Genomic DNA, 12,371 nt, shown 5'->3' with positions numbered 1-12,371 from the left:
CTGCTGTTTACACTGGAGCAGGTGACTGAGGTAAGAGGGCGCTGGGGTAAACCTCCTGGGCGAGGTTGGGGCCAGGTCAGCCCGGAAGTCGCAGCCCCTCCTGATCTCCGGTTGTTTGTTCCTGGGGGCCACGTGAGCCACCTGTCTCCTCATGCCAGAACCCACTGTTAACTGTGTGCAGTGCGCAGCTTGGTCCACTGGGCTACAGGGCAGCCCTTTCCTGTGTCTCCCTTTTAGAATTCAAAAAGACCCTGGAGGAGGCCATTCGGAGCGACACGTCAGGGCACTTCCAGCGGCTCCTCATCTCTCTCTCTCAGGTACCTTTCCCAGGGCAGAGATCGGGCCCACAGCAGGGAGAGGTGGATCTCTGGGCCATGGGGAGGAGGAACAGGGAGGGAGGGGTGCGGCTCCAAGGAGTGACCTTGACCTCACAGCCTGCTTCCTTTCAGGGAAACCGGGATGAAAGCACAAACGTGGACATGACGCTCGTCCAGAGAGATGTGCAAGTGAGTGTGGTGGCCGCTCACCTGGCTTCCTGAGCAGGGGAGTGTCTTCCACTTTCTTGTGTCACAAGGGAGGGGTTCTGGGATTGAAAGAGCAACAGATAAGGAGTGGATTCCAGATGCTGTGAGTTTTTCAGGGGAACAGTCTCTGGCTGTTTCCTCTCTTGGTTCAGGAGTCCGAGTGCCTCTCCAGAGGAGTTTGGGTTTCCCACTAATGAATTCAGACCATAGCAGTTCTGGCTGGAGAGAGCCCTGGCTTCCTGGTGGGATGGAGCTGGCTGTGCCTCTCCCCACCTCACTGCTCCCGCCCCCCAGGGCGCTGCATTCACCAGGAGCTGCCAGTAGGCTCCTTGTCTCTGTCATATGTCAGAGGACTTCCGTAGTGCCCTCTTGTAAGGGCTGGAAGAGAACCACTCTTCTGGTCTGGCCCATTTGCTTTCCAGGTAAGGACACTGAGGTCCAGAGAGGTTGAGCATTGTGTCCAGAGAAACCTGGAGGCAGAGTCTGGGCAAAGGCTCACTGTCTGTGCCCAGACGGTGCCTGCCTCTGCCCTGGTCCCAGACCTCTCACTTAACGTCTCCCTGGCTTGGGACACCCATTCCTATAACTGGACTCAGGGCTGGATATCCCCAGAGTCCTGGGCTCCAGCTCTTGCCCCAGTGGGGATCTTCCGGTTTCTGTTTCCTGTCCAGGCCTTTTCCCAGCTGAGGCAGAAGTTGCCTCGGTTGCAGGGTCTCGTGCCTACTGCTCTGCCTTCCTAGGTCTGGACCTGCTCGGCTTCACCTCGACCTGTGGGGTCTCTGAGCCCCTGATGGCCACCTTCTGCCCTCAAGTATCAGTGCCTTTAGGTCCAAGAGCTGCTATCTGAGGCCTGGAAGGCACTTTTGAGCCATCTGGTACAAGGGTTGCAAATTGGCAAATAGATTGGGCTCAAACCTTCAAAAACCGAACAGGAAAGTGCAGATTCTCCCCATTTGCAAACATAACAGTGTATGCAGTGAAACGGCAGGCAAGCACCTGTCACATAAAATCCCACATCCATAACTGCGATCTATCAGTTGTTGTTATAATTATTGTCTCATGTGTTCCCGCTTATAGATAGGGAAACTGCTTTTAAAGATTGAGAAATTTCACGTAGATATCTGGGTTTCTGGTTCCTCATGAAAATTGGATCAGGCAGCTGTGAGCCTTGTTCCTCTGTCATGTACTCGGCTGAGAAGTAACTGCCTCTCTGCATGGTCCCCGCGGTCCCCACCACTCTGGCCTTACAGCTGGCCTGATTCCTGCATTTAAGTTACCCAGCTGGCCCCTTTGGGCTTTCAGGTTTGTGACCCCGAATCTAATCCAACTTTGCGTTTTAGAGATGAGGAAACTGAAGTTCAGAGAGGGCCGGTAGCCTGCCTAGAGTCCCGTGGCAAGTGGGTGGAAGAGCTAGGTCTCAAGCCCATGTTTTCCTCTGTGCTGCTGCTCCCTTGTTGGGTTAAAGCTGCTCCTTGCCTGTCCTGGGCCCCAGCGGCCTTGGCTCTCCTGGCTTAGTGAGAGGATGTGTGGATGGTATCTACTTCAGCACAGTGAATGGGGCTCAGCTGGGGCCCTGCCCCCCTTTCCCTCCCCTCTGGGCTTGTAGGGCTTGGAGACTCTGCCCAGCTCTCCTCCGTGACCTGGGCCTGGAGTCTGGGGTGAGGTCTGCATTGCATGTCTATCTGTCCCTCTTCTGTCCAGGAGCTCTATGCAGCTGGAGAGAATCGCCTCGGAACAGATGAGTCCAAGTTCAATGCAGTTCTGTGCTCCCGGAGCCGGGCCCACCTGGTGGCAGGTAAGGCAGTCCCGGCCTCCCTGCAGCCAGGTAATGAGGTCAGATGAGGTATGGCAGGAAACAGCTTGCAGGAACACTTAGCAGTTCCGCTCTGCATGGGCCTTTCACTTCCTTGAAAGAGCCCCCTGGTGGAGATTTAAAAGATATTATCAGCGGGTTTCCTGAGTCTGCAAGCATCCCGTTCTGCAGGAAAGCAAGGGAGGAGGTTAGAGAAATGGGAGCCTCCTGTTGGCTGGTCTCTTTATCTGCTATAATGTGGAACATTAGAGTTGAGAGAGCCTTCAAGAGCACCTGACCCAGTGGTTTCCAAAGTGTGGCATAAAAAATTAATAGTACTAAGTAACACTTATTTACTCTTTCCTTCAACAAATATAAACTGAGCTCCTGCCACGTGCCAGGTCATGGAGTAGGTGTAGGGAACGGCACTGCAGAATCTCTGTTCTCAGGGGGTCCACCTTGTTTGGGGAGCCTGGCAGTAAACAAAAATCAAATACAATCTGTACCAGTTGGTAAATCTTTAGAGAAGAATAAGTTCGAAACTAGGATAGGAAGTGATAAAGGTGTCGGAGGGTGCTGGGGGCATTCCTCACTGGGGTAATGACATTTGAGTTAAAAACATGAAGGGGGCTTCCCTGGTGGTGCAGTGGTTGAGAGTCCGCCTGCCGATGCAGGGCACACGGGTTTGTGCCCCAGTCCGGGAGGATCCCACATGTCATGAAGCGTCTGGGCCCGTGAGCCATGGCCGCTGAGCCTGTGCGTCCAGAGCCTGTGCTCCTCAACGGGAGAGGCCACAACAGTGAGAGGCCTGCGTACAGCAAAAAAAACCAAAACATGGAGGAGTTGCAGGTGCACAGGCCCTGAGCATGGGGTTCCCAGTGCAACCGAGAAACAGTAAAGGGGGCTGGTGAGGTGGAGTAGATGGAGTGAGTGCGCATAGGAGGAGGTGAGGTCAGAGACGGTAGGAAGCCCTGATGACAATTGCATGGACTTAGGTGTTTACCCTGAATAAAACAGGAGGCCGTTGGAGGGCTCTGAGTGAAGGAGAGATGTGATTTGACTTAGGTTCTGTGAGTGTCCTGGCTGTTGTGTTGAGAAGAGAGAAGGGATCAATGGCAGAGCAGGAAGCCAGTTAGGAGGCTGCCGCAGTAACTCCAGGGGAGAAGTGACAGTGGCCGGGACCAGCTGGCAGGGGCAGGTAGCAAGAAGTGCTCAGATTCTGGCCCTGTTTGCCAATGAACTGGACGTGGAGTGTGAGAGAGAGAAAGGAGTCAGGGATGACACGGGGTTTGTTCCTGCTGAGTCAGTGGAAGAGGGGAGGGGGCCCTCGACCAAGACTGGGAAGCTGTGCGTGGAGTAGGCTTTAGGAGGGAAGGAAGTCAGGAGCCTTGAGCCACAGATACCGTGTAGGCAACGGGTATGCGAGGCCAGAGGCCAGGAGAGGTCTGGGCTAGAGATGGCAGTTTGGGAACTATGAGTGGGTCGAAGGAGTTTGAGGCTCTGGGACTGCAAGAGGTCCCTTCAGAGGGAGACGGGAGGGAGACCAAGCAGTCTGAGGACAGGGCCCTGGCCATTGCAGGAGAATTAGAAGGGGCGCCCAAAGAAAGGGGCATCCTGGAAACCAGCAGTGTCAGCGGCGAATATGAGAGGGCAGGTGAGGACAGAGAACGATGACCACACTTAGCAGCGTGGGTGGGTGAAATCGCCGCACCCACTCTGTGCAGGCACTGAGTCTTTAATACATGCGAATAGGGGCCATTCTCCTGTTTTGCAGATGAGGAAGCTGGCAAAGGGCAGTTGGGGAAGTCAGCTACCCAGGTGGTAACGTGGCAGAGCTGGGGTTTGCACTCAGGCCGCCTGCCTCCAGAGCACACTTTTTAACCTCTGCCCTATTCTGTACTGGAGCGCGAGCGAGCATATGCTCATCTTAATCGTTGCTTATTTTAATGAGTATGGAATATGTCTGTAGCACATCAAACCCCCGCTTTCACAAATGTTATTAGTCAGGGGGAAAGAGGAGCTGATCGGAAGAAAGTAGTAAGTAATGAAGTTGGATACAGATGTAGCAGAAATCATGATACTGATATGCAAATCACAGCAGTTTGGAGAGCACAGATAGAAACTGAGCCCTGGCTGGGGAAGAGGAGGTTTATATCCTGGGGCAGAGCTCAAATTAGGACGCAGGTCTCCATGGCATCACCTGCCTCTCTCGGAACCCACAGCCCACACTTCCTGTGGGTGCTCGGCCCATCCCAGGGTAAGCGGGGGCACTGGATGGGCGTTCGCTCGCTGTCAGACTGGGAAAGATTGGCACATAGAATGACGGAGCAGGGCTGGGGCTGGAGGTGCGGGGATCTGGGAAGAGACTATCGGTGTCAGGGCTCCTGGACCGGGGATTGAGGTGTCATGGGTGAGCAGTGGCGAGGGCAGTGCTGGTAAGGGGACGGTGAGCAGTCCTGGGGGGGGGCGGTGCACTCTCCCTGGGGCAAAGAACTGGCCAACTTGAGAGCTGAGCAGGTGTGGTCACTGGGGCCGCCCAGGGCGCCGGGAGCAGAGGGCGAGAGGTGGGCTCTGGGAAGGGGCAGAGGCCTCCTCACCACGTGTCCGTACAAGTCAGGTAGGGCTGCCGTAATAAAATACCACAGGCTGTGTGGCTTAAACAACAGAAATCTATCTTCTCATAGTTCTCATAGTTCTCATAGTTCTCATAGTTTCTCATAGTTCTGGAGGCTGGAAGTCCAAGATGAAGGTGCTGGCAGCGATGGTTTCTCCTGAGGCCGCTCCTCTTGGCTTGCAGACGGCCCCCTCCTTGCTGTGTCCGCGTGTGATCTTTCCTCTGTGTTTGCAGCCCTGGTGTTTTCTTGTGTGTCTCAATCTCCTTTTCTTATAAAGATACCAATCAGATTGGATTTGGACCCACGCTAAGGGCCTCATTTTAACTTAATTACCTCTTTAAGACTATCTCCAAGTACAGTTAAATTCTGAAGTCCTAGGAGCTAGGACTTCAACAAAGGAATTGGGGGGGCACAGGATTCAGTCCATAACATGTCCCTCTGTCTTGCCCCTAGTTTTCAACGAATATCAGCGAATGACAGGCCGTGACATTGAGAAGAGCATCTGCCGGGAGATGTCCGGGGACCTGGAGCAGGGCATGCTGGCCGTGGGTGGGTATCTTGGCCTGCCCGCTGCGGGGCTGTCGTGTGTGGTGAGTTTTCAGGGTGCTCACCCAGCCTCCGGCTGAGGAAGATCATAGTGAAAGGGCCCAAGATTGCTAAATCCAGTTGCCTACGCGGTGGGAAGTCAGGCTGCTTCTTGGTTGCTGCGTAGTCGTGCCTCTGGAGGCGTCTTGTTTATATTTCAAGCCCAGCCCTGGGGGAGGGAGCTGCAGTGCGGGCACTAGTGGGAACGTGACCAACTGTTCTCCCGGAGGAAGATGATGCATATCCTGCCAAGTTTCCTCTAAAAATACATCCCTGCAGGCAGTTGTCAGATGTTTGTGATGGAAACACGTGGAAAGATTTTTTTACTTGCAGCAGCAAAACAGGCCCTGGGCAAGGAAAGCTGGCGTAGCTCCCAGGACACTGGTGTACTTCCTGCAGTGCCTGTGTCATGTCCTCCAGAGCAGGGCCTGATGGGCTCCAGGTCCGTCCTACCCCCTCCCCCAACCCTGGGGTTGGCCCCTCTTTATACCCACTTGGGAACATCACGGTTTGCCCTTCTTCTGTTTTGCTTTTCTTGGAGCTTTCTGGATGGGACGGATTTCCCTGTGTACCCCATGGTAGGTATCGTGGCCTGAGAACCCTAGTTAGATGTTCGTTCTGCTCGGCCATCCTTTTCCACGAGGGTCATGGCATCTCCAGCCTGTCCTCTCCTGCCTGAGCAGCAACATGGTTCCGCACACCATTCACGTTCCTTCCCTGCACAGCTTCCTGCATCACATTGGTTGTCAGGAAATGTGTTGGGTTGGTGTCCAGGCTCTGCATGTCTCTGTTCCAAAGGGCTGGAGCCAGGATTGTAGGATAATTGAGCCTAGAGGAGATGAGGGGAGAGGAAGGTGGATGCAGCGGTGTGTTTGATTGACATCTGGCCTCCTGAGAGGATGCTGTGTGCGTCATGTCCCCCTGGACTGAGTTTTCTGCAGATCGAGTTATGCCGTGTTTCTCTCTTCTAGTGAAATGTCTTAAGAATACCCCAGCCTTCTTTGCTGAAAGGCTCAACAGGGCCATGAGGGTAGGTAACCCCCAGGTGCAGGGTCTGGGTGGGGGGTGTCTCAGCCCACTCGTGACTGGGACCTTGCTCGGGGGGGAGGCATGAGGAGGGCCACCCTTCAGCCAAGAGGGCAGAGGGCTCAGGGGCGGGGAAGGGACCAGGGCCCAGGGAAGGTGGGGAAGTGGACGGTGAGGAGGCCCGTTGCTCACACCCCTGGGCCCACTCTCTTTAGGGAGCAGGAACCAAGGACCGGACCCTGATCCGCATCATGGTGTCTCGCAGCGAGATCGACCTCCTGGACATCAGAGCAGAGTATAAGCGGCTGTACGGCAAGTCCCTGTACCACGACATCACGGTACGGGCCTCTGGGGGCTGTCTGGGCTGCCTCTTGGCGTCCTGCTCACCCTCGGACCTCCCTGGCCACTCCCACCGTCCCCTTTACTCTCCCTCCTCGGAGCTCTCGCGGGCTCGGCTTCAGCCAAGTATGGGCATCTTGTTTATGGTCCTCGTACTTGCCCTCTTCAGTTTTCACTTGTTCATCTGGTTGTACAACAGCAGGGTGTCAGCTCCTGACGGCAGGGTGCCTCTTGACCCTGCTGTTGCCCCTCTCTGTGTCCCAGCATCCAGCACATCTGCTGTTCAGTAAACAGTTGTGGGAGGGAGGGTCCAAAATTGGCATCAGAGAACACAGGACCTCCCCCACCTGGTGCCTGGCCTTCAGAATCCAGCCGCCCTGTGGGTCTGTGATCCATCAGTGAGAAATCAAGCCCCGAGCCCCCGGAGGGTGAGCGGCTCTAGCTCCCTGATGAGTCCCCTCCCTCAGCTCTGTGGTGGAGGCAGCACAGGAAGGCAGTTCACAGGGAGGGCTCGGGGGTCACACTGCTTGGGGTCCAGCTCTGGCTTTTCTACTTGCTCACTGTGTGATCTCAAGCAGCTTGCTTAAACCTCTCTGAACCCCAGTTCCATCATTGTTAAGAGGAGGATAATAATAGTACCCCCCGCCCAGGACTGTTGCATCTTAAAGGAGGTGGTCCACGTGAAGCATGTTGTGTGACACATGTACGTGTCTGATAGACACTAGCTCCTGTTTTATCACTGTGCCAGAGCCAGTCTGATAAAATTGATTCCTGTCGTGGCAGGGGTCAGGGGGTCTGACACTTAATTTCTGAACTCACATGAACCTTGAAATTGAAGTCACCACGCCCAGGTCCTGATTTCAGACTCACTAACGTTTGATGTTGGGCATGTCACTGAGAGAGGCTTCTCTCTCTTTTCTTGGATATAAAAGCAATGCTGTTGATAGCAGAGAATTAGTAATTATTCACAAAGTATCTTGTGTGTGCCAGTAGGTTGTGGGCACCGAACAGGCCTTGCCCTCAAGGAAGGAAACGATGGTTAGGAAATGATGAGAAATTAGCTAAGTGTGGCCTTACTGCTAATGTAAGTGCAGTGGACTCAGATAGAGGGGATATCAGTGTGAACTGGGATGCCCAAATAATAACAGTCCCCTTCACTGGACAGTCGTATCATAGTAGATTACACTTCCTGTACAGGACACAGTAGTGCATTATGGTATAATCCCAACTTAGTGCAACAAAAATGCACTGGGCAAAGGCCACTGGTAGTTAGCCCTGGGTAGGGGGGGTTTTGGCTATTTAAAATTTTTTTGTATTTGTTTTCCAAATTCTGACTTTGATCATTCGGGTGAGTACAGCTTTCTATTTTTTTTTTTTTTTTTTTGCGGTACGCAGGCCTCTCACTGTTGTGGCCTCTCCTGTTGCGGAGCACAGGCTCTGAACACGCAGGCTCAGCGGCCATGGCTCACAGGCCCAGCCGCTCCGCGGCATGCGGGATCCTCCCGGACCGGGGCACGAACCTGCGTCCCCTGCATCGGGAGGCAGACCCCCAACCACTGCGCCACCAGGGAAGCCCCCAGCTTTCTCTTTTTTAATGGGAGGGCTCAGGAGGCTGAACTGCGTTGGCAAAGGTCTGTGCCACCTGCAAGGCCAGCGTGTGAGCCTCTCACCTGCTCTGGCACCAGCACGGTGGGGAATTTCCTAGGATGGGGCTGCCTCTCTGTAAGGGCACCTGGGGCAGAAGAAAATTAGGAGCCAGGAAGCCAGAACTGGCCGAGCCTCGCTTAACTGATGCCTTACATGTTTCTGTGACCAGGGAGACACTTCTGGGGACTACCGGAAGATACTGCTGAAGATCTGTGGTGGCAACGACTGAGTGGTGACTGGTGGGTCACTTCTGTCCACCTGCTGGCAACAGCGATGCCAGGAAAAGGCCAAAAGAATGTTTGTCTATTTCTAACAAATCCACAAAAAACCCCTTGGTGTCCCAGCGCAGACCGTCCGTAGAACCTTGGCCCCGTCCCCCGCCTGCCCTCCTGATCCGTGTCTTGTGCTCGTGCTGAGGGACCTGGGTTGGTCTTGAACTCTCTCAGGATACCTCCTCCCCACCCCCACTCCTCACAGCCTCTTGCAGCTAAAGGAGACGTTTTGTTTCCTGACTCATGCAGTCATTCCCCTTTGCTTGTGGCTTAAACTCCTGACTTCGTTTTAGTCATATAATGTTGTATGTTTATTTGGAGGTTTTTTTTTTTAATATATAGTCGTTGCAGACAGATGCGCACACGTCTTTGCTGCATACACAGTTTGGGTGAGACAGGTGGGGACTGGGGGCGCCATGTCCTCACTGAGGAGTAAAAGGGAAAACCTTTAAGAGTACTCTTTGCATCTGGTGAGAATGTGTCATGAGCTTTGTTATTGCCAAACTCACTCCTTTTTAGAAAAGAAAAAAGCCAGAAAGTCATCTGTTCCACGCAAAACCACGAGAACAGAGCCAGCTCCCTGCCAGTGACAGGGTTACTTGTAATTGAGAATGTGCCTTAAACCTGAATGTCGATGGCCGAAAGCTGTTTCCAAATTAAAGTCAGCCAGTTCTGGAAGTGTTTACCTGGTGCCAGCTTGTTTTCCTGTGCTTCATGATTCTGCCCTGTAGCGCAGGGTTCCAGCCTTACTAGCCGGTGGAAATTTTTATGACTTTAAATAGAAACTTGTGCTTAGGGAACTCTGAGCATAAGTAATTTGCAGGGACTGGGTCGTAAGGACATGATAAATGGAGGTTCCTGAAATTCGTGCTCGGGGCCCAGACGCTGAAAAGGCATCATATGCGGGCACGGTGAGGCCCACTAGGGCGAGGAGGAGGAGCGTGGTCCTTCCCGCCAGGTCCGGAAGGAGGGGCACAGGAAGGAGGGGGTGTGCATGACTCCTGGGGGAGGCCTTACCGAGGAGGATCAGAGAGACGTGAGACCGGCTCCTCCCCTCAGGGACCCTTCAGTCTGAAAGGGAGCTCCTGGCTGTGGTCCCCGGCAGGCCCTTTGCCCCTTGGTTGGTGGTGTTAGGAGAAGGCAAGTCCAGAAGGGACAGAGTTTCTAGAAGTCGTCGTCACTTCTAGAAGCCCAAAGCTTGTTTTCTGGTCAGGGATCTTCACTCCCTTTCTGGTTTCTTACGTTGAAAGTTTAGAAAGGAGAGAATCAGAGATTATGGTGGGAGCCCAAGCCTGCTGGGCCCTAGCAGGGGCCCCAGGGAGTGGCTTGTCCACAGAGTAGACATCTGCTTGGGGACACCACCCTGACTCCTCCCTGCCTTGTGGACATAGAAGAGGGGATGTCCCAAGGGACGTGGGCAGCCGTGAGCTGGACACTAGCCTGGTCTACCTAGATCTGCCTTGCCCAGCCAGAAAGGCTGATGTGGGCCCTGGGATGGACGGCAGGCCCTGCTTGTCACGTCAGCTGTGCTTCAGTTTCCGTGCCTGGAGCCTCTTGACCAGGACCCAGCATGCTTGGCTGCCCTTCCCCAAGGGCGGGCCCCTTGCCCTTGGGTGCCAGGTGGGACCTGCCTGGTGGGATGAACTGTGAGGCACTGCACAACTTGCCATGGGTCCAGGCCGACTTTGGTGGCCTCCTGCACTGTGCCAGAGTCTAGATTCAACCTCCCATAACGTGACTGTAAATGTTCTGTGACATTACTTTGTCCCATTGTCTGCACCGGAGGTTCCAACCTGGTGCCCAACAGGCAGTATTTAACCTGTACGTGCATTCGCTTTGGTCCCCAAAAAGTCCTTTTAGACATTTGAATTTGTTGCCAACATTTAAGCATTGAGCGATTTCATATTTTTAAAAATCTGGAAGAATGGATTCTCATGAAAAGCCAAAAATTCTAGTAACGCTTGCCCAGAATTCCTGCACAGCAGTTGCTGCTGGAGCCAACTCACAGGTGCCCTGTTTAGGTATGTACTCTCCATTTTGCCACAGGCCCCACTACTCCCTATTGATATACCATGTGCACGTTACCTGTTGGGCCCTCACACGTCTTTGAGTTTGAGACCCCTGGCCTACACACTTGGGGGCCACCTGTGTTCAGCCTGGTCCTTATTTTCTACCTTTCTGTCCCTCTGACTTCCCTCTTGGTCATGCCCATGGGACCCAACTCTTAGTAAGGATGGGCTGGAGGACTATGTGAATGCCTCACAGATCTCTCCAGAGACAAAGAAAGGCACCTGCTGCCTTCTAAGATCCGTAAAAGGTTATTAACACTGACGGTGATGCTCAGGATAAAAAAAGATGAGGGAGACATTGATCTTACAGGTCATCTTTCTGGGAGGAAACTACACTGGGTCTTTTCCTGCCTCCTGGAGGTGTTAGTCAAGGCCGGTCCATGCCACACATCTAATGTCACTTCCAGAATAGCAACCAGAGGATGAGGCATGAGGTAAGTTCAGCCCTGAGTCTGTTTTCAACAGCTGTGGGGACATTGGAGTGAACACTGTGTGTTAGGGACAGGGACAGGACTAGGGTGAGGCAATGAGTCACTTGCTTCAGGTGCAAAATTTGAGAAAGGAACCTTGGAGTGCTCACTTTGTAGATGGGGAAACGGTCCTAAGTGGTGGTTCTCAAACCCTAGTGTGCATCAGGATCTTCTGAGGAGCTTGTTAAAGGTGCAGGTCCCTGGGCCCCGCCCTCACAGATTCTGAGCAGCCATGGGGACCAAGAAACTGCATCTGTAACCTGCTTGCCTTATATTCTGATGCTGATCTAAATACTCCTGCACTGAGCCAGAGAACTTCTGACATTAGAAATGTTCACACACAGGGCAGGTGAGCAGGTGGCAGAGTGTTTCGGTCCAGCGGTGGGAGGTGGAACTGGTCCACTCCCAGCTTTGGCAAGAAGGATCTGAAAGATGAGCCTTTGCAGGTGCCCATGGTCAAAGCAACAACTGGATGGCCATGCCATGCCCATCCTTGTGCTTTGGCAGGATAGTCCTAGCCTAGGACTTGGCCCCTTATTTCTGCCCTCAGCTCCTTCCTACCCTGGCTGATGTGGAGTGGAGTCAGACGTGAAAACAGAAATCAAGCTAATCATTTCTCCAGGCAGATACTAGACTAGCTTACATTTTTTACCCCATCAAACCTGAAAGCTTCTCTGCTCGTGTTCCTGTAAGGACAGGACATCATTACTCAGTCCTCCAACTGGCCCTATACAGGGTTCCCTCTCAGCAAAGGATTTGGTCAGTCAGGGTCTCAACTCTGTAAGGGGCTCTTACCCTCAACGCCTACTCCTTGGAAAGCTTGCTTTGGCCTAATACTGGTGTCCACTCTGAACCTGGTTCCTTCCCAGCAATAAGAGCTGACGCAGCCCTGAATCAGAAAGAGCACTGGTCCAGGAGTCAGGCATCCCTTTTCCCGTCTCAGCTCAGCTACTGGTTTGCTGTGTGACCCTGGATAAGCCACTTCCCCTCTTTGGGCCTAAAATGAAGGGAAGACTAGATCAGAGCTTCTTA

General features: G+C 53.5%; 1 protein-coding gene across 2 annotated transcripts in view; it reads left to right on the top strand.

The window, feature by feature from the left end:
• The window catches only part of ANXA11 (annexin A11), a 41,090-nt gene extending 31,607 nt beyond the window's left edge, over window positions 1–9,483 (top strand). For both annotated transcript variants that reach the window (XM_033841434.2, XM_073793397.1), the window contains 7 exons: window positions 238–317; window positions 450–506; window positions 2,226–2,319; window positions 5,385–5,480; window positions 6,488–6,546; window positions 6,758–6,880; window positions 8,698–9,483. In XM_033841434.2, coding sequence (XP_033697325.1) covers window positions 238–317; window positions 450–506; window positions 2,226–2,319; window positions 5,385–5,480; window positions 6,488–6,546; window positions 6,758–6,880; window positions 8,698–8,757 — 569 coding nt within the window. In that variant the 3' untranslated portion in view covers window positions 8,758–9,483. The remainder of the gene's footprint in view (window positions 1–237; window positions 318–449; window positions 507–2,225; window positions 2,320–5,384; window positions 5,481–6,487; window positions 6,547–6,757; window positions 6,881–8,697) is intronic.
• Window positions 9,484–12,371: the final 2,888 nt, after the last annotated feature.

The sequence above is a fragment of the Tursiops truncatus genome, chromosome 16, assembly GCF_011762595.2.
Source record: "Tursiops truncatus isolate mTurTru1 chromosome 16, mTurTru1.mat.Y, whole genome shotgun sequence".
NCBI classification, from domain to species: Eukaryota; Metazoa; Chordata; class Mammalia; order Artiodactyla; family Delphinidae; genus Tursiops; species Tursiops truncatus.
Note: the sequence above shows the minus strand (reverse complement) of the source record. Positions and strands in the feature narration are given on the sequence as shown.